At 40.0% G+C, this 25,521-nt stretch overlaps 2 protein-coding genes across 3 annotated transcripts in view; one reads left to right on the forward strand and one right to left on the reverse strand.

Annotated features, from left to right (window-relative positions):
- Positions 1-16,015, reverse strand: part of EVC (EvC ciliary complex subunit 1) — a 48,235-nt gene extending 32,220 nt beyond the window's left edge. Inside the window, exons 1-9 of the mRNA XM_041459033.1 lie at positions 15,822-16,015; positions 12,748-12,858; positions 10,267-10,350; positions 9,514-9,746; positions 8,517-8,601; positions 6,217-6,315; positions 3,917-4,054; positions 1,846-2,004; positions 40-256 (exon numbers count right to left, since the gene is read on the reverse strand). Coding sequence (XP_041314967.1) covers positions 40-256; positions 1,846-2,004; positions 3,917-4,054; positions 6,217-6,315; positions 8,517-8,601; positions 9,514-9,746; positions 10,267-10,350; positions 12,748-12,858; positions 15,822-15,992 — 1,297 coding nt within the window. The 5' untranslated portion in view covers positions 15,993-16,015. The remainder of the gene's footprint in view (positions 1-39; positions 257-1,845; positions 2,005-3,916; positions 4,055-6,216; positions 6,316-8,516; positions 8,602-9,513; positions 9,747-10,266; positions 10,351-12,747; positions 12,859-15,821) is intronic.
- A 181-nt stretch (positions 16,016-16,196) lies between these two features.
- The window catches only part of EVC2 (EvC ciliary complex subunit 2), a 61,646-nt gene continuing 52,321 nt past the window's right edge, over positions 16,197-25,521 (forward strand). For both annotated transcript variants that reach the window (XM_041459014.1, XM_041459022.1), the window contains exons 1-2: positions 16,197-16,327; positions 19,576-19,630. In XM_041459014.1, the coding sequence (XP_041314948.1) occupies positions 16,199-16,327; positions 19,576-19,630 (184 nt within the window). In that variant the 5' untranslated portion in view covers positions 16,197-16,198. The remainder of the gene's footprint in view (positions 16,328-19,575; positions 19,631-25,521) is intronic.

Consider the following 25,521-nt stretch of genomic DNA (forward strand, 5'->3'; position numbering starts at 1 on the left):
GAATTCATGTAAGTCATGAGCTCCAGTCTAAGTACTCACCATTACTGTAATGTGCCAGCTGTTCCCAGAAGGCCTTGTGCAGGTCTGTTAGAAGCTCTTCCTTTTGTCGGACTGAAAGATTATTCTTTACAGTTAAGTGGTCCAGAATATTTGACACAGTATTTAATCTACCCTTACACTCTTCTGGTATAGAGGACTTCAGTGAATCAATCATTTTCACCATAAGCTCCCAGTTGAATAACCTTTCCTGAATGTCCTAAACCAAACATAAAGTCCTGTTCAGAAACCACGAACGTGTCTTTGGTTGTGTTTTCCTTCCATTGAACTACTGATTCCCAGAACACGAAGAAAACCACTGAGGCTTCTCAAAACCATGTGAATCACCATCTTCATGTACTTAAATACTTCTGAAAGCCTTGATCAGTGCAGGCTAGCAGTAGGTTTATTACATGTTCAGTTGCAAGAGCTAATCTAAAATTATTGGTGTTTTTCATTATTTGTAGCTGTAAAGAAGACATTAAGTCTGGAAAATATTATAACAGTCTTGCAGAAAAAACTTAAATACTCAAGGAGGATAGATGGACAGAAGACAACATGGAAGTCCTGGACCTCTTTTCAAATTACTATAGGGCACACCAGTACAGGTTCTCATTTTGAAATGAGGACATATACCTGATTCTGATAATGCTGTGATTTCTTCAAACACACGGTCAAACAGAGTTCAATACATATACGAAAAAAAACTAGTATAATTACCTACAGCCTAGCAGCTTTTATGGCACTGTTAAAGAAGTAGCCCATGATCACAGCAGAGAAAGACTTCCTGGGTGAAAGTGCAGCTGCTTTAAACAATGCTGCAAGGTTAGAAAGAGTTTGACAACGCTGTACTAACTTAACAGCTGGACTCGATCTCAAGGCTCTTTTCCAAACCAAATGATTTTATGATTTTCTGACCTACTGTAATTAATAGAAATGCACCTACAATGAACTCTGCAATGAGATTTCAGCATCATCACAGTAGTGACTTCAGGCAGGAATATCTCCTCTATCTGTATCCAGATTATTTTATCTGCAGTCTGCCCATCTGAAGGAACTTACTGTACATCAGCCCAATTTGCGTCAAGTGTGACAAGCAGCAAAGGTTTTTTTCATACCTGGCCAGCTCAGTCTACTGAGCTGCTCCAGTGCAAAACTAACAAGCTAATAATTACTGTATCTTTTTATACACCAAATTACTAATAAATGCAGTGATTCCAATTGTATGTTAATCTATAAATTACATGTAACTCTTTCAGCATATCCTGTGCAAAAAACAAGGAAGGATCTGTTAGATTTAACACAACATAAAGTACAGTGCTGGTGCATTGATGAACACAGTTTTCCCTATTCAGACCATATTCCTAAGAGCTGATAACAATTTTCAACTCAAATTATAGTCACTGAACACATAGAATCACCCTCAAATTTAAATTAGGATTTGTCAAAGTGGAATAAATATTTTGAAAGAGAATGAAATTTTGTAAAGCCCACAGTAACAATTCTCCATCGACTGGATCTCGTGCTCTCGCTCCTGGTTAACCATCTGCATTAATAATACTTTTTCCTTATATGACTACCTAAATGGAATTCTGAGAATTAGAACTCAAGTGCAGAGAGATCACCCTCCTATCAATCTTCCGAAAGTGCAATGGAAGTTGAGCTCTTTGCAATAAAGCTCAAAGAGACCAACTGGATTAAGCAATCTACATCACTCCTGAGGCAGGACTGACAGACTCCGCACTGATATAATTCTTTCTGTTCAGACTGACTAAATCTGTCTCAACTTTTATTTCTTTTTCACTTTACCATTGCCTGCAAGTCTTGAGATTCACTTAACAAGCTTTCTACTGCAATCATCTTCTCAGTCAGATCCATCATTATCTTCATTGCTTTGGCACTTGAGCATTTTGATTGGTCCAAAAAATCCTGCTGGGCTTTGTCAGTCTGCTTCCAGAAGGCTTCCATCTGTGGAATATGAATCAAAAAACAACCCATGTTCCCTCATTAATCATCTGGTATTTCATTACAGAAAGAGGCATATATAGGAGTCTACTGAAATACAAGACAGACAGCTCTCAGTATTAGTTATATTGAACAATTTGCAAAGATAAAGAGACTATTACGCATTTTATATGTATAAATTATATATATATGTATATAATATATTGGTGGTGGCACATAACCAGTAGGTCAAACTTGACCTTTAAAATAACTGTAGTAATTCTTTTTAAGTAGCTAAGAATTTGTTAATTCTCTACATATTGCATCTATGAGAGCCTATAATGTTTTTTGTATTGATGGTAAAAACCCAGAAGGTAAACTGCATCCCTTTTATTCTGGGAAGTTTATTTAGCTGTAGGAGCAGGTATTCTAGTCAAACAACATTTTTACAAAAAAAACCAAAAACTGAAAACTATTACTGTTTTACACCATCAAAGCCTTTCACAGCTAGATGCTACATAAGCATTTTGCTGGCTGGAATTAAATACTTTACATCAGCACAGTGCATGTGCCAATTCTGATAGGTTATTATATGGACAATCCCTAGTTTTAGGTTCTGATTCCACAAACATGACTATGCACACTGCCAATATTCTGTGCTCTGTGGAATTACTCGCACACATGAAGGTAAAAAATGCATCCATCACCACAATTTCTATTAAGTACCCATGAATTTTGGAGAAAAAAAAAAAAGTGATTATGGCATCTGTGAGTATATTCTCAGAGGAAGACAAGATTAGCTCAAGGTACTGAGCTATACAAATCTGCATAGAGGGAAATTATTTTCAGTACAACGAAAAGCATCTGCAGGCACAAGAGTGACAGACCCACTGAAGGATGGTCACTGCTGGTGAATAAATGCCTCACACTGCTCAGCAAGGTTGCCAGCAATTATTTTTACATGAGTAACTCTGGAAAACTCTAAACAATCATTTTTTCCACTGAGCAAAGTTAAAGTGCAAAAGAAACTAGACACAGATGCTCCAATGTTACCAGGACTTCTACTATAAAGTGAAGGGCTCAGAGAAAGCAGAGAAAATTCCCAGTGAAGCACTTAAGCACCAGATATTAAAAAATGTTAACTCCTGTATGAAAAAGGCCCAAGGATGAGGTGATGGGCTGTTTGGTCCAGGGCTGAAGTGCCACAGTCAATCAGCACAGGCAGCTCACAGAGCTGTCACTCTTTCATTTTCATCAGCAGTCAATTTGCTCAAACTTCAAAAAGAGGGCTGGGAAGAATATTACTCAGTTTACTGGAGAATAGGACATAGAATATTCTTAACCTCCAGTTTTCTAGCCTGAAAGCCATACTGACACAGTGAACCTACTTTAGAGAAAAAAAACCAAACAAATGCCTGCTATCAAACTGTATTTTCACATCAAAAAATGCAAATATATTCTCATGCAGAAAGCTGCTAAAGAAAAAAGCTTTGCTGAAGTAAATGCACAAAACATACTAAAACACTGCCCAGCAACTATAGTCTTAGCACTTCTTTCTGCTGGAAAAAAAATTGTAGGCTCTTATTACTCCCTTACTCAGTTACAGGGATTGAAAAAAGCAAACTGCTAGGATAAGATTCCTAAAAGTCAGGCTATACATAGGTTTGAAATAAATCTTATCATCAGACAAGCACCAGACACTTCTCAGCTGATAAAACAGTAGTGTTTTACAAAAAGCATAAAAAATGTTTTATCTATAAAAACATATTCACACCCAAAGGGAGTTGGAAATATTTTGCTGGGGCAAAGTAAAAATATTTTCAGGACACACAAAAAATACTAACTGTGGACTACTTAACAAAACCAGTGCACTAAAGAACTCCCCATCAAAATAATAACATTAAAATAAAATTTTAGAAAAAAATTAGAAAGTTACATTATCTATTACGTGCTCGGAATATTCCCTTTCCCTCCTTTCTAGGTCTTCTAGAGTCTGGAACTCTGAATTACGGGCTCCTGACATTTCAGTATTCTGGAGTCTGGAGTCAAGTTGTTTCTGTAATTCTTCAAAATCCTGGGGGAAGAAAAAATCAAGTGATTTCTTAAACAGAAAAACAGACATAACTTCTAAATTTGGGAGTGAATCTGTATGTCAGTTCTGGCTCATGGCTAAGGAAGCTGAACAGGAACGTTTCAGAAAGTTCTGTCTCTTGGTAATGTACCTTCTGTATCAAGCAAGGAAATCTCCAGATATATGGTAGCTCTGAAGCAAACTTAATACAAATACATCCATTTCCACTAGGATGTGAGTAGTCAAGACTGTAGTCCATCTCTGCTGAATTCATTAGTAAACACTGCTTCATGAGCTTTTACACTAAAAATTCCTGGAATCTATCTACAAATATTTTTATTTTAATGCATGTGCCCCATCTTAAATGGCTGCTATGAGTGTACATGCTGTGTTTAAAAGCTCAGGTAAGTATCTAGGTGTTAATTAGACAATGATTCCTGCAGAGTGCTGGATAAACACATATGGATAAACATACCTGTAATGCTCATAAGGGACAAATTATAGGCTGCATGATTACATGAGGTTTCACAGTTTTTCAGTCCTTTAGAAACCAGGGTGATTTTTTATGAAAGCTGATGTTGCTGACAAATACCAGTCTGCTGCCATTGCTTAGTAAGCTGATACCAAAAAGGGTGACTCTTCCTTTGCTGCAACATGCCTTACATAGCAAGCACTGACTTCTAATACCATCCACTTCTGGCTATCAATGCATTAACTTGATACCCTTATGCCTTAAAGAAATGTAAGTAGAGTTTGACAAGCTTCACTAACAATTTCATCAAAATCCCATGAATTTTTATGATGCAGAATTAAAAGTGGAAAATGCTGTCTGCAATAAAACATGTAACATCTCTTTTATGTGGTGGTCATAACCAGCCTTGCTCCTTGTATGATACCTCTAAGACTGTCAGTTTTATGAGATCTTTCTGTCTATCATATAGGACACAGAAACCTCATATGGCACTTAAACAACTGGACTTCTCTGGCAATTATTGCATCTAATTATTTGGATTTAGTCTTTGTCTTGCAGCATCTTAGAGCACGAGGGCACTGATGCCATCAAACTTCACTGAGGATTAGGTTCTATCAGGAAACATGCCTATTCTAGATTAGCTCTGTTTATAATTTGAAATAATTACCAGAAGACCACCAGGAAAAGGATTTTGCACATCTAATCTCACTTTTCATCAGGTAAATACTATAAGCTTGAATACTAAACCCGAGAATTTAAGGCAGAAGAGTGCTTTAAGGCAAAATACCTTCTGATATAAATCATAGGGTACAACTACAGAGATTCCTTATAGTAATTCACAGACTGTGAGACTGCACAAAGTAGTCAACAACTAGAGCTCATGAGCTGACAGACAAATGTCCAGATGTGAAATTCCATCTACATATAAGAAAAGCATAATTGTTGCTGTGATTAGGCTGCTCTCAGTACAAACATTCAAGACTTGGATTGGCAGGGCACTGGATAACCTTACCTAAGACAAAGCTTCCTACAGAAGGCTGGACCAGACAATCTCGAGATGCGCTTCTCAATCCAGATTTTTCTGTGACTCTAGACTGGAAAATGGAACCAATAGCTCTCCTGTTTTCTATAGTTTTGTAAAGCTTTTTGCTCCTTCTAATAACCTTAATAATAGTACTGTGACTCTACTTGCAATGCACATTGACTGTCAATGAATGTTTTCCATTTCACAAGTGGCATATGGACTGCAATACAAGTACATGAAAGAAAAAAGGATGATGAGGAAAATAAGTATATTTTTCCCTGATGAAAGCCTTGATCATCATACTGCTACTTTATATCCTGCTATTTTATTATCAGCAAGATATCTGGGACCAAACAAAGCTCCTGATAATTAGAAACCATTAAATCTGAGTGAATAAGGTTCAAAATGTTCTGTCTGCTTAAATGGATTCAACTACAAAATAGTTTATCTTTAACAGATTAAGTAGATCATTTTGTACAGCAACAAAGAGGAAAAGCATACAAGGTAATGTAGAAAATCAACTAACAAGGGAGTTTCTTTGCATTTTCTTCAGCAATAGATTACAAATGACATGGCTGTTCAAAATGAGTAGGTGAAATGGCCTGCTGTGGCAATAAAATTAACTCTTATTATGTGTGGTCTTAAATATTAACCAACAAACCCACTTACATTTTCCTGATTTAAAAGTATCTTCTTCAACAAACCATCAGTAATCTTCTTTTTACGATGAAAGTCTGTGAGGTGTATCTTGAAAATCTGAATAAACATCTGTTTAAAAGGAAGAAAACAACACCCAGATTAAGTGCCTGTTCTCCATTCTAAGGAGATCTTTGTGATAACTTCTGCTGATATAAATCAACCAGGGAGCAAAATCATAAGAGAAAAAACAGATAAATTAACAGGTAAATCACCAGTGACTCTCAGTACTTCCACTGTGAAAAATTCTCTGGTTTTGGCTCCAGTGAGATACTGGAAGATAATCCAGATAATCCCTAATCTCATATATCCTTGTAACCAGACAGATACATTTTAAACTATTCTTGACTGGAGATCACTTGAAAATACAAAGCCCATTTTTCTAAAGTTTAATGAACCCCTAAACTGGAAGATATTACCTATTCAAAAGATACTAAAGACTCATTACTCTGACTTCAACAGTAGTCAGCAACACAGTACATCAAACACTTTTATATACAACCCAAAAGAAACTACCTCAAGTTCTAGCTAGCTTCTCTTGCAAGAAAAATACTTATTTTCCATTTGTGTGCCTTTTTTTTTTTTTAAGACTGTAATACTAGTGTCTTCAAAAAGATGTTTTTGAATTTTTTAACACTGGGAAAACTTTTGCTTAACCTTTTGCCCCTCTTGCCTCAATTAGAGTTTAAGTGTAAGGTTAATTCACTTCATTAGTAACTGCTGCAGCATTTTCCAGTGTGGAAACAAAAATACATTAAATTTAACAGCCACCTGCCTGTTTCTCATAATCTTGAAAATAAGATGATGCAGAACTTGCCTGAGTGAAACATATAAAAACATAAATAAGTACATATTTACATATAGAAACAATTATTAAAGCCAGTATGTCAGGTGAGCAAAATCTGGAAAATATATTGTAACTAGAGCCCAATAGAAGAGAAAGCCATATAGCAGTCATGTTTTGGATCCCACTTGCAAATATTTTGGACCGGAGTTTGTCAAGTTTTGAACACACCACCAAGATACCATAGACAGTAAAAAGAAAAAAAAAAGGGTTCAGGAGAAGACTGATAGAAAAGTATGTATTTCCTTAGACTTGATGCCAAGAAAGACTGAAATCAGAGAAAGCAGAGTGGGAAAAGAAAAAATTATTCTCAGACTGATTTATTTTTTCCCTTTTTTTTTCCTTCTGGCAAAAACATAAAGCTATTCAGCTGATGGTCAAAGTTTTTTGTGGTGATTTCTGGTGGGCCACAAAGCATGTTAAATGCTCATTTTCTCTGTGTTTCTCTGTGATTACATACTATGTTGCTACTTACCTTCCTTTAGAAATTAACTTTGACATCAAGTTCAACCTTCTATAATCAAGCTAAACTTCCTTCTGGAATCTGATTACAAGTTCCCTTTCTCATCTAACTAGATGTGGATAATCCATCTGCAATAAGATAAGAAATTGCTTCCCAGGTTTACTTTCCTGTTTCCTCCTTTGTGTTGTTTAGAAATTTGTTCAGAAAATCCCACCCTTTGAAATATTCTCAGTGGATTTAGTAAATTGTAACAGCAATTACCAATTTGTTTAAGCAGAGCCCAAGAAAATAGGGGAGGAAAAAGTTATAGACTTTATGTCCAGATTCATATTTACTGAGTTAAACCTCAGCAGCAGTAATGGTGCTGATCATAGCTAGGCACCACAAACAATCATTACTGAATATCCGTGGCCTTAATTGTATTTTTTTTCTCTTTTCTTTTTTTTTTTCCTTGTCAGTTTTGGATGCTGTGACTTGATGCAGGTAGTTATCTATGGTTTAAATGGTGCCTTAATCCCACAATTGTAAAAATTCAGAGCTATTGTACTTACCACAATGGTACTGATGCAGATGAACTGAATTTTCCATTTTATTCCAAAAGCTTTAAGTCTTTGGAGTCGCAAAACATAAACAGGGAAGTTTGTCCCTAAGACAAACTCACCTATTAAATAATTTATTACTTCTTATGAGTCTCAAGTGCTGTATTTTAATCTCTGGAGTAATGTTTAAAACCAATTTTTTGTATTTGCTATATTGGTATTTCACAGACCAGTATACTTCATCATATTTTATTTCCTTAGGAAGCTCATATATATGCAGAGTAGGAAGAAAAAAAGAGACAATAATGTGGAAATGCAACTCTGCTGCATGACATCTCACCTAGCCAGCTGTTTATGTTATTTCCTAAACTAATATTCAACTAAGATGTTCAAAACAATGAGCTATAAATGAGATATAAGTACCTACCACATATTTTTCTTTTCTGAGTTCAGTATCAAGAAGCATGAGATCTTGTAAAGTAAGACTGCAAAGGCAGAGCTTAACATCAAAACTAAAACAAAGATTAAAAATGCATTAATAGCAGTCTAAATGATGGTTCCACCAAAAGACAACACAATGTAAGTTTCATTTAACCACTAGATCCTCCTAAAAACACTGCCCCAAAACAGAAGTGAAGTTACTTTATTTCTACATTGCCTCCTTTTTCAGAAAGATTTCTGTATGTAAAAGTAAACAAAACACAGAGCTTTTAATTAAGTTGGTGCTGCAGTTTCCTCTAGAAAAAGACAAGGTGAACATAGGCATGAGTGGATACAACCAGGGAAAGCATGGCCTTAAACTGAAACAGCCATATAAGAGTGGATATTTTGTAAACATTCTTATTGCTAGCACCTTTCCCAGTCCCTGGGACACAAACATGATTTTCTTATTCCTGCTAAGGAGAGTGTAGACACATGTATTCATCTAGGGGTACCTTGCTGTGGGGCAGCTGAAAGGAAATCAGAGGTGACAATCCATTTCAATTACCTCTACCTGCTCATCAGCAGTGTTCCTCATCAGAGGAACTGTTTTCCCAGAGTAAGACATGAGTAGTTTCCATTAAAACAGAGAGAACAGACCACGGAGTGTTCTCAAGGCACCTGCAGTGGGAGATGGCAATGTACAGTGCAGAGCTCCATCCCCAGCACACATGAACTGAGCATACAAGTTGTAACAAAGACATCTCCTTATCCTAACCTTTTATCAGACAGCTTTTGGCCAGTTCTGATTCCCAAAATTTCACAAAGAACAGGATGACTTCCAACAGCTTAATGTATTAATCTCCCAACAACTTTTTTAGGGTTATAAGCAGATAACCCTGTCCTGATGTGGTGACTGTGTGCATTCATGCCCAGCCTTTCATCTTTAGTGACTGTCCTAAAAACACAGGAAATGACCAAACAAGGGCAGGTTTTCTGCTTACCTCTCACATGTCAGCACTTCAGGGAAGCTGGCCACCTTTAGAAAGGCTCGAGCCTGAAACCTGTCATCGCTTGTTGTGGAATGTATTGTTGTGGAGGAGCTACAGTCCTCTTTGTCTCCCTGGCTCAGGGATCCCAGGCTGCCTGACATAGATGTCTCCACCACTTGATTAGGCAGAACTGCCTGCTTTGGATTTTCATGCAAAGATGGGTTGGATGAGCCATCTGCCAAAGGCTACAAGTCAAAAGAAATTCACAAGGTCAATTAATACAACACAATAAGGAGACGAACATCACATCAATTTTCAGTGTTTACTTTCAAGGGAAAAGTTAAACAGTTGACACAGCAAAAGTGTTTCCATATACATGACAGGCTTTTGCATTGCCTAGGAAAGCATTCTTCTGTTGTAGTTAGCTGCTGGGTGCATGCTTTCTCTCTTCCTTTTAGATCCTTGTGGTGTTTTTCTTATGGATCCTTAGACAGATCCAACTTCCATTAATGGTAAGGGGCAGACAAGCTCCCTTAAATACAGTGAAAACTGACTGGACACCATGTAAAGTGTTGCAGGTTTCAGGGGGAGCTGAAAGCAGCTGATACCTTACAGAATAAGCCCTGAGTCAATGGATTATAAAAAAAGAGAAAGATCCCTATTAAGCAGATTGGCAGTAAATTTTCTTCCATTACTTGACTCTGCAATTTACTTTGACACAGAATGATTGTCATTAATTTTTACAAGCAGAATCTACAACCTTACCCTAAATTTCTGGTTGATGGGATAGATCACTTTTGCCTTTAATGCAAATGCTGCAATGTTACTGTTCAGAGGAGACTCACTTTCCTGTATGGAAAAGAACAGAAAACCATTTGAGAACAGCAGCAGATCTGGCAATTTTTCACTTTAAGTATCGCGTGCTCCTTTTTGTTACACAACTTAAATGTCCCTATTGATAACTGCTTATTGATTGTCCCTGCTTTGGTGCAAGAAATCTTCTCATAAGGATTGTTCCAAGTAGGAAAACTTGAAAAGGGAACTCTTGTCACTATCGCTGCTACAAAATATTTTTAAATCTCCAGGAGAAAATAGGTAGTATCTGGTATTTGCAAGGCATTTTCAGTTTGTGTCTTCTCACTCACCTCCACACCCTTAGCAACAGCTAAAGATTTTACAAATTAGACTAACAATAAAAACTACTAAAGGATAATAAACTCCACAGATATCATCATGGCCATAAATTCTGTCTTTCAATTTAAATAAAGAAACAATAAATTAAGCAAACACAGTCATCGTTTTGTCCCAGTAAAAACTTATATAATACAACCCTTACGCAAAATCTAGAGAAAATAACAATGTTTTTCCAAAGAACTTTTAACAGATACTGAATTCTTTTCACACATTTTTCTGTATCACATAGTCCGACTTTCTGCTACTGCCTTTTTCTATATGCTGGAACAATGGGATCAACATTTATTTTGAGAGATTAGGTATAGCTTAATAAAAGTTTGGCTATCAATAGCAGATAAAATGTGTAAATCCAAGCACTAGGATTTCCTATTTTATCTCTCCTGGTTTTGTCATATGAAATGAAAGACTCTGATTTGTCAAAACACAGGGTTTTTCATACAGCTTTTTCTAGGAAATATCAAAGCACTAATAGAGTCTAAAAAATAGAAACGGAAAGAGAAGAGTAAACTATGTAATTCACTAGACTTCTACCATTGCACCTTTTCATCTCCATTTCATTTATTTCCATTTTTGGGTTTACTGATAAAGTTTACTGAAAAAGTTGCCCCTAGTGAGCAGTCCCAGCACTGCAGTGTCCCATCAGGACAGGAGTGGACAGGGCTACTGCTCTGCAGTGACTGGAGGCAGAGCAGCCAGTGCAAGCTGGAAAGCTCTATTGCAGTGTGCTAGAATTAACACATCCTGCTTCTCAGCAGGCATAAGTAACACACAATTATTATTAATACAGTAATTATGGTATTATTGCAATGTGAAAAGTCTCAGAATCAAAATACCTGTTTTTCTGAAGTGCTCTAACCTAATTAAAAGCATTTTCCATCTATGCTTCTTCATAAAATGTCAATTTGATGCTAGTAACAGCAAAAGCCTCAAGAAATCAGAACAAATTAGTAGAAAAAAATACATATAATTTCAGTAGTTAGACAGATAGGTGGGAGAAAATCGCCTCAAATAACAAGGTTACCTCTTAATGTCTTATGAATGAGCCATGTTATGGAAATGGATAGAGTTGTGAATTGTCACCTTTAAATGACTGTGATCCCATTTCAAAAACACTGGTAGTAAGCATAAAGATGTAAAATTGTGTAAGCTCTCCCACAACATTTACACTTCAAAAAATAACTTAATCCATGCTCACTTGTTATATTCTACTTTAAATCAAGCAAAATGACCAAGCATGTTTTTGTCACCACTCCTCATCACAAAGGTGAAATGAAGATTTATTACCTGTCAGGATTTAAACCAACAGTTTAAATGTTAACAATAACATTTTCTTGAAATCAGTTCTTGTTACAAGCTAAGCACTAGAATGGCTGATTATGACTGCCATTTTATCCTTGTATTTAATTTATGTGTAATAGACTGAATGAGTCAGCTGAACTGCACGTTTTCAAATGAGCAGTTTAAATCACAATCTTCAGCTTCAGCAAGACCAGTCAAATCAGCTTTGGGTGAAAGATAGTCATCTAATGACTACACAGTAGGACTGGTTCTCCAATTATTTTGGGATTACAAAATAAAAGTTCCTTAAGTTACTTGATGTTTTCATTGAGAGTGGGTTGTTAAGTTTATATTTCTACTTTTTTTTTCACAAATTCTCTAATTGTCTTTGAATCCCAGCTCACCACAGAGGTCTTTCAGTACTTACAAATTTTTTCTTATGTTAATAGTGTTAATTTATCCCATCAGCCTTTTGAAACTAATGATGGCATAGAGATGAAAGCAAAGAAGTCTCTGTCCAAAAAGAACTCAGGATCTTGATTAAAATATCCAAAGAGTGCCCCAGGAGAAATGGAATTCATAAGGGAATAAGTGCTCGAAATGGTTGCATTCATAAGCAGCAATCAACTCCCACTCTCCATCTTACACTTTTTCTGAACACTTTTTAAAGTCTCTCCAAACCCACTAAAATTAAGACAATTTAGAGCAGGCCCTGAACATGCTCACTGCTACATGCAGCAAAATGGACAGCCACCTACAAGAGCAGAGCTTTACCTCCAGCACCATTTCCTCTTTTGATGTATAGGGTTCTGCTTTACTTTTCATGAGTGTGTGCTCTTTTTCATCAGCATTGAAGCTTTCCAGAAGTCTTTGAGAATCATCTTTCTGAAATTCCAAGAGAAAACATAAAATGTAACACTTGAGATCATGCAGGTTAACTGGAAACATCTTCCACTGCAGCCTGGATACATTCATGTCTCCATCATGAAAATTATTCCAGTATTAGCTGAAAATTTTGGAAAAATACAATCTGAAAATGGATGAAAATTTAACATATTCAGAAAGGAATCATTAAAACTAATTAACTTTTAAATTTTTCATTCCAGAAATAGAATTTTAATCTAAAAAAGTTTTAAGAGGCTGTGAACCTGTCAAATCAATCCATCTGCTCTCAAAATGTCATACTACAGACTTTGCAGTCATTCTCACGGTCTGAGCTCAAACATCTCAATTACGGCAAGTTAACTAAAATTGTCTATAATTACCAGCAATAAAGAGAGTGCCAAGTATTTTTTGTCCCTGGCCATGAGACAAACTTCCTAAATGAAGCTTTACGTGTGTGGAAGTTCCTGTCAGGGAGAAGTAACTATCAGAAAATGTTCATCACCTTCCTTCCCCAAAAGCAGCCCATGTTATTGGCCTCACTTCACAAACACAAAAAGCCACTGGCAGGGACACAGATACTGTGTGGCAATGAAACCTCCTGCTACACATGATCTTCCCTACACACTACAGAGATCAGAAAACAACACTAATGTGCCTCCCTCCAAACACAGCATTGGAAGGATTATTTTTTTAGTGAAGGAAAAGATAGCAGCCACACTACATGGACTACTTTTTAAATTATGTTTCAGGTTTTCCATCCACTGACTACTTTTGGATGTAGACTAATGATACAGCTGCAGCCACTATGCAAGTCACTCTCTTATGGAAAGGTTCACCTTAAATAATTTGGCCATTTGGTATGTGAAGCAGTCCATTTTCCCAGAACACAGAGAACAGCCCAGCTTTGGAACACACTTAATCCTGTATGACTTGCCTCTGTCACCTCTCTGGATTTTAGATGGTGCAATAATTCAGATTATATTTTTGGGTTAGCCTTTTAGATATGCTGAAGTGCAGATGCTGGTTCCTAAAAAATCTACTTATGAGAAAATAACAACTACAAATCTCCCTCAGCAATCTTGTAATTTATTTGTTACCATGGTAAAGATTTCTTCTTGAAACCATCCCAGTGTATCCCACGTACAAATCAACAAATAAGGGACTTATTCTTCCTCCATGCATCCAAGTCCCACAGATTCGGGCTGTGATCTATAAAATAGTGATTAACTGGGGCTGAGTGACAAATGTGTTGCCACTGTGGTGCTTAAAGCTGCTTCAGGCTCCTGGTACTTGCCCTGCTACCATGCTAAGGATAATGTAGCTGCTTGGGATGGAGCATATACTCAAGGAAGCTATCCCTGCTTTTACTTTGCATACAGAAGGTGCAATAGGTGCAGTTCAGCACCTGCTTACTTCGTAGCATTGCTGGGGCAGATAGTGGGAAGGAAGAACAGCCTAAGGTTGCCCTGTTCAACGGGGGAAATCAGACCCACAGGATACAACCTTCCCATCCTGCAATATGCTCTGTATGCACCAGCAAGCAGTTTATTTTTCTTTCAAAATAAATAACCCTTTTATGGCAGCAGCATTGATTTTAATAGTGTTTAAACACCTAAATGCATCTGAAGATCCAGACCAGGGAGAACTGACAGCTTCTATTCCCTATTGACACATATGACATAAAGGATAAAATTGCACATGACTACATTTGACTTGGTAGTGGCAGTACAATAAAGATGCACCTATTAAGGCATGGAAAATAAGCAGTTGAATCAGAAGGGCTAGTACTTGCACAGGATGCATTGATCCAGCATTTGAAGTGCCTCTGTTACTAGATTGATGTCCGGCTTCAAACAGAACTTCAATCCTCCAACTTAAAAGCAGTCGGGAACTAGAAAATTTGTCTCCTATGTAATGTTTAATGATGATCAACACTAGCAAATACACACATGCAGAGCTGTTATAAGTTCAAAAAAGGTGTGGTGAAAAACCAAGCTGGACCAGACCCTGCACTTGCAGGCTGGCAGAACTCTCTGCAGGGCTCCAAATCCCCCTGCTGTGCCAGTGCCAACCACTGCTACATCCAGTCAGTCCAGCATAACCTGGGTCTAAGTGGGATGACAGAATAAAGCATAAATCAATAACAATTCTCAGAAAATACATCTGCCTGGTAGATGGGTGCCTGCCTGGTTCGGTGGGTATGTGCTGCGTCTGCAATCTCTGAGTCCAAGCAGGCATTATAAAATAAAGATATATGAACCACAGTAATTAAAACAGAACAGCAAGTATATTATTAACAAAATCACACACTTTAGAAAACCCTGTTAGTTTGGCATCAAGCAAACTGTCAGCAATGCTCAGGCTCTTTTATTCCTTTAGGTATCCATGTGCATACACTCAGTGCAAAGTTATTGCTGTGGGTTATACTAATACTCTGTGCTGTGCTGTAACATGAACTTTGGAAAAGTCTGTAAAATACTTTGGAAACAAAATTACTGGTTTAGGGTGAAAGTTAGCGTTTATTTTCAATTATCTCACAAAGCTTCTGCAAACCAGGTACATCTTCCATTATCCCCAAAAGCTACACTGCCTCGAACACGAAGCGGTGGCTGCGAGAGGCAACTTGCAACATGCAAGATCACAACTTGCAGGATACAGGCCAGGGGGGCAACACTTGAACACTTTCAGCGACCTCCTTTTAGAACTAGCTTCTTTCAGCAACTCCTAAAATGAAGTAGAGAAATCCTTTCCAGCAGAGGTGCGGCAGGAATTACGGGGCTCCGCAGCTACGCCCGCTGCAGCGCGCACCCCGCCGCGCCGCTCGCCCCGAGGCAGCCCAGGCTGTCCTGTGCAGCGGGCAAAGCCGGCAGGCGACCCCTCCCGGGCCCTCCGCCCTTCAAACCTTCGCACACCACTCCTGCTCCCCCGAGCTGTTCGCCTCCCTCCCCGCCGGCCCCGCGTACCTCTCCGCCCCGGCGCGGCCCGAGCGCGCAGCGGCAGAGCAGGGCGGCGGCGGCGGCGCCCAGCAGCAGCCCCAGCAGCGCGGCAGGAGCCAGCAGGGCGGGCAGGGCCTGCAGCGAGTCCGCCCAGAACTGCAGCCCTACGGCCCGCAGGCAGCCCTCGACCGCCGCCATCGCACGGGGCCCGGCCCGCGGCGAGGGGAGGGCAGGGCATGAGGGGAGGTCCCGCTGCTCGGAGGCCCTCTCCCCCCCGCCCTCGCCGCGGTGGGAGGAGACCGATGGCGGGTGGATGCGGCGGCTGAGGCCGGGCCTGATTTGGGTCAACTCGTGGAAAAATCTCCGCGGCGCCCTCCGCACCCGCGGAGGGTCCGCCTGCTGCCATGCGGTGGCCGCTGGCCGGGCTGCTGCTGGCGCTGCTGCCCGGCGGCCTCTCCGCGTCCGCTCAGCCCCTCGCAGCGGGCACCGGGCGCGGCCCGCCCCGGGAGCCCTGCGGTCGGACGGCGGCTGGGGTAAGCGCTGTGCCCGCGGTGTGCGGCTGGTGAGCGGCCCGTCGGCGCGGCGGTCGATGGCGGGCTCCGGGCAGGCCCGCGGGACGGTGCAGCAACCCCCGCGGCGGGCTGTGCTCGGGAGCGGGGCCCGGCCGGGCAGCGGCCGCTTGCCCGGCACTGCGGCTGGGGCAGCGGCCCGGAAAGCTGCCAGGCGCCGGCGTGGTGAGGCAGCCGACTGGTTGTGGACAGGGTCCTTAGTACACTGGAGAGGGTCCAGCAGAGGGCCACGAAAGCGATGAGGGGTGTGGGGCATCTCTGTTACCAGGACAGATTGCGGGAGCTGGGCCTGTTTAGTCTATAGAAGAGAAGACTGAATCGGAATCTCATTAATGCATATGAATCTCAAAGGTGGGTACCAAGAGGATAGCGCCAGACTTTTCAGTGGTAGCCGGGGACAAGACCGGAAGCAATGGTCATAAAGTATAACACAAGAAGTTTCACTTCTACATGAAGAACTTCTTTTCGTTGAGGGTGGCAGGGCACTGGCACAGCTGCCCAGAGAGGTCTTGGAGAATCCCTCTCTGGAGACATTTCAGACCCACCTGGATGTGTTCCTGTCGCCTGTCTAGGTGACCCTGCCCTGGCAGGGGATTGGACTGGATGATCTCCAGAGTTCCCTTCCAACCCCAGTGATGCTGTGTCTGTGCTTTTCTGTGCTTTGGAGCAGAGGCCCTTGGTGTTGATCTAGTCACAGCACCTCTGCTCAGTGGTGTCAGTCTCCAATTAGGAGCACAGTAGCTTTTAGGATGGAGCTTTTATGTTCGTTCTTTCGCCTTATCTAGGTTTGTGTCTGTCAAGCCATCTCAAAATGTGTTGACATAGTTATCTTTTTGCACTACACCTTACTGTGCAGTGGGGATTAGAGTGAGTCACAAATGTAGTTTATTGGTAGGATTACAGAAAGACTCATAAGCAAGAAATTGTATTGCAGGAAAACAAACAAAACCCTCCCCAAAACCAACAAACAGCACACCAATTTATTTTACCAGAAGAATAAATTTATGTAAAACTTGGGGAAAAGTTTCCTGACAATATTATGGCATTAAATTAATTACTTTTGAAGCATGATGTGAGTGCAGTTCCATGGAATTGGCACTACTTGCTGATTTGGAGCCCCTTGTGATGTCCTCTGGTATTGTGGATGCACTCTGCACCAGAGTGGAAGGCTTCTGCTGAATACTCAGGTTATATTTCCCACTGAGAACATAGACATACAAACACCATAGATGTTGTGCATCAGCTGTTGTAAAACCACACAGGAACAAAAACCTGGAGCATGTGGAAATCAGGAGCCACTTGTGTACTGGTTTCCTAGAAAGTAGGAAATAAAGCTTGTTGGCTAAAAATCCACATCTTTAGCATGTCTTTATACATGCTTAAGCCATGGTCAGCTTTTGTTGTGGGCTCACAATGTAGCTGTTGACATCCAACACTGAAATTCATATATATGCTGATTTAATGCATAACAGTAATGTTTGGGATTTATATTTATTAACAAGACTGCATTTAGCATAAAAGACTATATTGGTGGTCTGTATTTTCATCAGTGTTCTAAACTGCTATCACATCAATTTAGTGGGCTGGTACACATTTCTTTGGTGCAGATAGGGCCCTGCACTGCTCTAGCAATGCCTGGCAGGGATTGATACCCTTTTAATGTGATTTCTGTTGCTGCATATCCATATGCATAGGTGGAAGGGCACACATACAACACTTTCGATCCCCTTATGAGCCATTCATTCAAGAGTGGGACACAATGGTCTGCGAGGGTCCCTCTAGCTCAAAAGGGACTCATTCTGTGTATAATAATAATAATAATAATAATAATAATAATAATAATTCTGTCTGATTTAGCCACCAGACAATGTTTTGTTTCAGCTTGCTGCTGGAGTTTCCTGCTCCTTCTGTGTTCTTGAGGTGCTTGGTTACTCAAAAGTTGTGGTCGTACAGACTTTTAACCAATGACAATAAATTAATAATGGCATTTAAAGAACTTCACCATACCTCAGCTTATGTGCAAGAATTCTGGAGACTAGGAAGAGCTGTACAACTAGGTATTTGGAAATAGCCTCTAGTGGAGAGCTCAGTGCCTGGGGTCCCCCAGAGGTGCTCAGATTTTGCTGCATGTACATGCTAATGCTTGTTTCTGAGTCCCTTCTTTCTCTCAAAGAGTTGCTTCCAGTCCTGTATAGACATGTTTTCCAGAGGCTACTTAAACCCCAGGGCTTCTGGTCCATCTGAATTTGTGAGATATCTTGCATTTACTGAGGGGAAGTGCCCTGTCTGAAGTGAGAAATATTTTCATTTAAAGGTAACTAAAGTTACAGCTCTAGCAATAATCAGTGATGGCTTCCCTGAGCAGGCAAAGAAGAAAATTGCCCCTGACATGCTGTACTGTAACAGTGGTGCTGACATAAGTCAGTACTTAACATTACTCACATGCAGTGCTTGGTAGCAAACAGAAAGAGCAAATGTGGCTGATGTCACCAGGCAGAGTTGGATCCCTGTTAATTAGCCCACATTCCTACCTCTCTATTAGCTCCTGCAAGGAAGAATTTTTGATAAATGAGAACTTGCTTGTATGACTACTACATCTTCATCAAAACAGTGGGCAATAAAACTCCTTAAAAACACTGGTTTCTTCTACTGATGTTTTGAGCTGTGATTTCTGTAGCAGTCTCTGTGGTCCAGGCACAGGCAGGAGGCTGTCACAGATTGCCTTGCAAGCTGCAGTTTTAGCATGTTGCCCCTTTGAAAGGCTCTGTGTAGTTCTCTGGAGGAAAAATGAGTGTAATGTCAGTGGACTTGATCATCTAATATGGACACATTCCTGCTGCCTCCTAGTGATCAGATTTTCTTGCATCCTCAAATATGCCTACGAAAATGGCAAAGAAAGATTATTTAATGAAAGCAAACTAACAGCCAGCCCAACTCCACTATTGTGCAGGGGCTCATCCTGATAATATGAAGTGTAAGTACAATTTGAGCCCCAAGTTTGCATATCCACACTGGGCAGCAGAGCCTCATACTGCTTAACAAGCTCTGGGAGACCTCTAGAGTCAAGTTGTGTCTCTTCTGGTAGTTCATTTTGGAGAAGCTCGAGGCTTTGTAGGATAGGGAATCTGTGTAATTGAAGCATAAATACAGTGTAAAAGTTCAATAGTAGATATTTATGAAAAGAGGTTTTTTTAATAATTGCTCTCTTCCAGGTTTTTGAAGATGATCTGTGGCTTCAGAAAGAGATGGGATGCCTAGGAATGGCAGGTATGCAACTGTTTCCTCTCTCTTTTCAGCATTGTGGGGGTCCCAGGACTCACAGGGCATGTGTGTGAAGGTGAGCAGGGGCCTGGAGACTGCACCCTGGTGACATCAGTGGGACTGTCAGTCTTGAGCTACAGGGGGGTGTTTGCACAGAAATTACGAACAAGGGTACTTTAGGTTCCCTAAACAGCTCATCTAGAATGAAGCCCTTGTGAGAAGGCCTCAGTTCATACCCTGCTCTGCATCATTTAATCAGGAGGAGCCCTTTTTCATTAGTAAACATAATGGTGTAGGGGAGCACCCTCTGATGTCCAGAGTTCCCAGGTTTGTGAAAAACTCAGACTACTTAAACATGATCAAGATGTGGTTCACTTTCAGAAGCTAGCTTAACCCCTGTGCATTTACCAGCAGTGTTGCAATAGCTATTCTTGAAGCTGTTTTTATAGACCTCTGGAACTACAATGTCTGGACCACTTTGTTCTGGACCAGAGACTGATTGTTAAACACTGTTAGATGTAGTGGGTTAAAGACTAGTGGGTCTAGAGGTACTAGAGGGTGGGTCTAGAGGTACTGCTGGGATGCTGGTAACTCTTCACAGCAGATATCAAGTATTTTTGTCAGTGATCTCAGGTACAGTGAACATCTCCAGTAGTAGTTGCCTAATCTCATTGAAACATGGTACCCCAAAACTTAGAGAAGTCACTTTGAGCTTGGTGTAGCTGCATCAGAGGGCTGACTGCCACAGGCTCTTTATGTAAATTTGAGAAAATCACTCTGCTTCTCTGAGTCTTTAATTTCTGTGTATGTATTATAAATAGTGTTCTACTTCACCTGGGTGTGGTAGAGATGAATATATCCTGAAAGGTTAGGATGTCCTCATATAGCACATTAACAGGGCAACACAGTGTGTTAAATAAACCTCTCCATCACTATGGTTCCCCAAGAGATTATTTCATGACATGTGTTTGCCTAGAAATTACATGCTTTGAAGCAGTTATCAAGTGAGATACCTCTAATTTCTTTGCCCTGTGCCGTGGCTAATTCACAAATGAGTTTATTAATTTAAATATGAAAGCAAGTAATTCAGATTTGCTGAGCTTGTTTTTTTCCAGTATTTATTCAATGTCATCTTTGCTGTGTGCATCCTGCTTTCTGATGGGTTGCAAATTATTTGTTTACCATCCACCAAGAGAAGAAATGAGTGTGGTATTATACTTAAGAAAAACGTTCTGGCCTTAAAAAAAAAAAAAAAAAAAGTTGAGGATTTTGATATGCAGTATCATTTTGTTAGTGGTTAAAATGGTGTGGCCAGCAGGATGAGGGAAGTGGCATCCCTTTGAACTGGATACTGAGGAGGCTACGCCTCAAATCTTGTCTTCAGTCAGCCCCTCACAACAAGAAAGACATTGAAATGCTGGGGTGTGTCCAGAGGAAGGCAACAGAGTTGACGAAGGGTCTGGATAATGACTTCGAGGGGAGCAGCTGAGGAAAGTGGGGTTAATTAACCTGGAGAGGAGCCTCAGGGGGGAACCTTCTCACTTTCTGTACTACCTGAAAGGAGGTTGTAGTGAATTGGGGGTCAGCCTCTTCTCTCAGGTTACAGGTGACAGGATGAGGCAAAATGGTCGCAGGTTGTGCCAGAGGAAATTTAGTTTGGATATTAGGAAGGGTTCATCTTCATGGGAAGGGTTACCAGGCATTGGAAAGGGCTGCCCAAGGAAGTGGTTGAGTTGTGCCATCCCTGTGCCATCCCTGGAGGTGTTTAAAAGATGTGTACTTCATGAGGTTGAGTTGTGCCATCCCTGTGCCATCCCTGGAGGTATTTAAAAGATGTGTACTTCATGTCATGGTTTAGTGGTGATGCTAGGTTTGCAATTGGACTTAAGGGTCATTTCCAAACTCAATTATTGTCATTCTGGCATTTTGTTAGTAAGTAAATATATGTGTTAAATGAGTGCTACAAGCACTGAATTATATGCTTGATTTTATGACTGAAAACTGCCCCATTCTAGTAAATATAAATTTTTAACTTATTTAAAACATAAGGTTTTAGTGATTTGCCTAATCAGAGTACTACATTCTTTAGTTTTTACTGAAGAAGTTCTTGATGAAAGCGGAGAGATGCCTAAAACCTTTGTCATTGAGCCTGGCAGTGTGCTGAAGTGTGAAATGGTTTGTGACAGCACACTGATTTCAGTGTTTCTGTTGGAAGCTTTTTCAAGTTGCTTCTGCATAAGATGAGAAAAGACAACCCCAGAATATTCCTGTGACTGAGGAACACAGTGGATTTTTGAGAGCTATATTTGAGTCTGCTCTGATTTATTCAAAACAGACTTGGAAAGTAAATTTGTTTTTTCTTGTTGATGCCCATAGTTTCTTTGACATTGTAACAAGAAAAGCTAATGGCAACATTCAAAACTGAATACCGTAAATTGCTACCTTTGCCTGTTCATTGTTGTGTGTAATTGAAAGGACTTCAAATTGGATCTTGTATCCTGGATGGTTTTTGAGACAAGGAGTAATTTAGAACAACAACAACAACAAAAATATAGCAAGCGAGTATATTTAACTCCTGTCTTACCCACTGAAATAAAGCAAAATTGTTGAAAGCTTTGCTGATAAGTTTGTGGTGGGTATGCAAGTGAGACTCTGAAATCTGAATTGAAATATTCAGCCCTTGAGAGCCATAAATTAGAATTAATGTCTTAGTTAAATTAGGTTTTTTTCTCATTTTTAATTCTGAACTTGAAATTTCACAAACTTGTCAGTGTCTCTGCTTTCCTACTGTAATTTGGCATTCTACTGCTTAGAATGGGCTGTAAAGGCATAGGAGCCTTAAGGACATACTGGAGTTTTTGATGTAAACCTATTGTAAGATTATTTTAATTTTCTCTTATCCTGTTTAATTGCTGTAGCCAAGAGTAACCTTCACTTTAACTTCTGTCATGATGTTGTTTGTGCAGTTCTGATGATGGGTGGTTGATGCCACTGACACAGTCAGGACTCAACCCCCTGAGTCCAGTGGTCGAGGCTTGTGCTGTGCCAGATCCGTGTCCTTAAACAGAACTAACTTCAGAGTAAAGGACATTGTGCTGACCACAATCAAGGGAAAATTTCTTTTCTTAGAATATCCATCCTTCTACCCCCAGTCTCTATGAGCACAGACCCACTGCCACCAAACTCTTTATGCAGCAGGTACATTTTGTACTGAGTCGGATCCTCAGTATTTGCACTCTCTGAACAGCAAGTGAATGCAGTGAGGGCTGGCAGTGGGTGCTCTCCTTCAATATGTCACCACCCAAGGCAGTAGTGCACAAAGCTGGAGTGGCAAGTAGCAATCTAGGGAGAGCAGCAAAGAAAATGGAACATTTAGTAGCAGAGACTGCTCTGATCAACTGTGCATTTGTCATTTCATATGGTGGTGGAATTCACATGTGGGGGACTGAGTGAATACTACAGGAATGTGAGAGGTAAAATGTTACACCAATATTCCAGCTGTTGCAGCTATAATAATGTTTTTTGTGTTTTCATTTTGAAATTCAATACCAGGTCTACCTAACAGCATTGGTAATTAGCTAGGAATATGCAGTTTAAGACAGGGTTCTGACGTATCCATTTATATTTGGTTTATGTAGAATTAAATCATGGGAAGAAAGTGACATTACTGTCTTTCTTATATGAACTGTTTGATTTGGCATCTTTGAGATGTCTACAGGAAAGCCCCAGATGAAGCCCCATGCTCTGGTAGTTTGCTTGCTGGGAAATGTTTTGGCCTGAGGCGCTGTAGTCAGGGAGTGCCTGGTGGCAGCCTGGCAAGCCCAGCTGAGAGGGGGCTGCTTGGGCTGTGTGGAAAGCTGAAACTGTTCCCCTGCATTGCAGAGATTTTCTTCCAAAAAGGGGTAGGATTTGTAGCCATTTAGAAACCAATGAAAATGATGACCTTGCAGCCTGATAATGGTTTTTCTGAAAACAGCCAGAAAAATTACAAAGATTGAAGATGTAGGATGAAAAGAGTGGAAGGAACAAGGAGACCTCAGAGTCACTGTCAGCACTGGGATGCATCTCTGGGGGCAGTGTTGAACGCACCATGGAAACAAATTGCGCTTCTGAGCAGCATCCAAAAGAAAGCCCAATGCTTTTCAGTGAAAGGTTTCAGCAGTCAAGTGTTAGTATTTTCCAAAGTCTGATGAATCTATTTGTTAAAAAAAAAATGTTTCAGAACAGAAATCTAGAATATATGTGAAAAAGGCAGAATGTATTATGCCTGTGCCATCCTTTCTCAGATATTTAGAGTTCAGCTTTTCAAGCACCCAGCGTATATCTGCAATCCTGCATCTACAACAGGAACTTACCTCAAAAGAGACAGTAGGTGAATTGATAAATACAGTTATGTTGGCTGATGTTGAGTATGCAGCAAGTTATGTGGAAAAGTTCTTGTAGATTAGCTGTTTCAGTGACAGTCAAATATGTGTGGATCAGAAAAAAGTTACTTTATTTAGTTGACAGTCAATACTAGAAACAAGAATGCCACAGAAAAGTGCAGCTGTACTGGCAGTGGATCCAGAGTATTATAGAACAGACTATAATGTTAAAAATTAATAGGAAAGATGAGAAAAATTCTGGAGAAAAGCAGTGTGCAAGTTGTTGTATGGACATGCATCATACTGGTTGAGTCTGTTTAAGCAAAACCTTCCCCTGGGAATATACAAGTGGATTTGCAGAAACATCCTTGTCATCATCATCAGTGTTGAGGCTGCTTAACATAAAAAGTTCAGCTACTTCAGCTGCTGATGACAGAGCAGCCAAATAACATGCCTGGAGACTTCTGCTGGGAGTTGGGAACATTATCTTGGGATTGTAAGTGATGACAAAGCACGGCTTGAAAACAGACTCATCTGTGTAATTAGTAATACTGAGATTCATTCACATGTAGAGTGCAGTTGGGTGTGCTCATGGAGATGTTATACTACACAGGACATAAGATCAAAAGATACTCTACCAAGCAATTGCACGCTTCTTGTTCACCCTCATCCCAAATTTCAGAAGGAAATGAACTGCTAAACAGGAAGCATTTCAAAGGTAGTAGTTGCTGAACAGAGTTCATACATTTTGTCATTTTGAATTCTGACTTACAAAGCCCTACAAAGAAGCTCATAAAGGGTTTCTGTTTACTATAAAGGAAAGTGCATTTCCTGTAGTCAAGAAAACAAAAAGGAGAATTGGTGCCCCAGTTTCATAGGAATGGGGTGACAGTTGCATTAATATATGACAGACACAGCATATATAAAATTAATATTTTTCAGTGTATGAATATATTTATACAAAACTGCAAAGAGGCTTGATTCAGTAGTCAGAAACAGATTTAAAGCCTTTGGAGGTGAGATACAGTATATGTGGATCTGCTGGGGAGTGTCATGGCTAGGTGAGCTTAAATTGGTATTTAGCAGGTTTGTACTGCACTGAAAATTCAGCACTGGTTTCATTCTGTGTGATTTGCACCATTGCTTAGTCTTGAAACTGAAATAAGCCATGTCTTGAAAAAATTCCAACCTCAAAAATATGTGGACATTTGTTGTAATTCTACATGTTCCTGTTCTCACTGAGTTTGCCCTGTTGTTTTTACAGTGCCTAACAGTCCGAGTCTGTCACATTGTTTAACAGTGGTTTAAATACTTAACCAAAACTTAGAGAACTGAATTAAAATTGGTCATAAAATATAGACACCAACTTCCCCAGGCCTATATATTCACAATTTTGTCAAGTATATGCTACTCCCTTCCAAATAAACATTGGAAGGACAGGGAAACTCCCCAGGTGTGTGACCACCTGGGTTTTGTAAGCAACAGGATTGCATCTCATTCATTCTGTTAACAGAATTATTTTCAGTGATTCAT

Source organism: Pyrgilauda ruficollis, unplaced genomic scaffold, assembly GCF_017590135.1.
Source record: "Pyrgilauda ruficollis isolate IOZ18807 unplaced genomic scaffold, ASM1759013v1 scaffold1, whole genome shotgun sequence".
Lineage (NCBI taxonomy): Eukaryota > Metazoa > Chordata > Aves > Passeriformes > Passeridae > Pyrgilauda > Pyrgilauda ruficollis.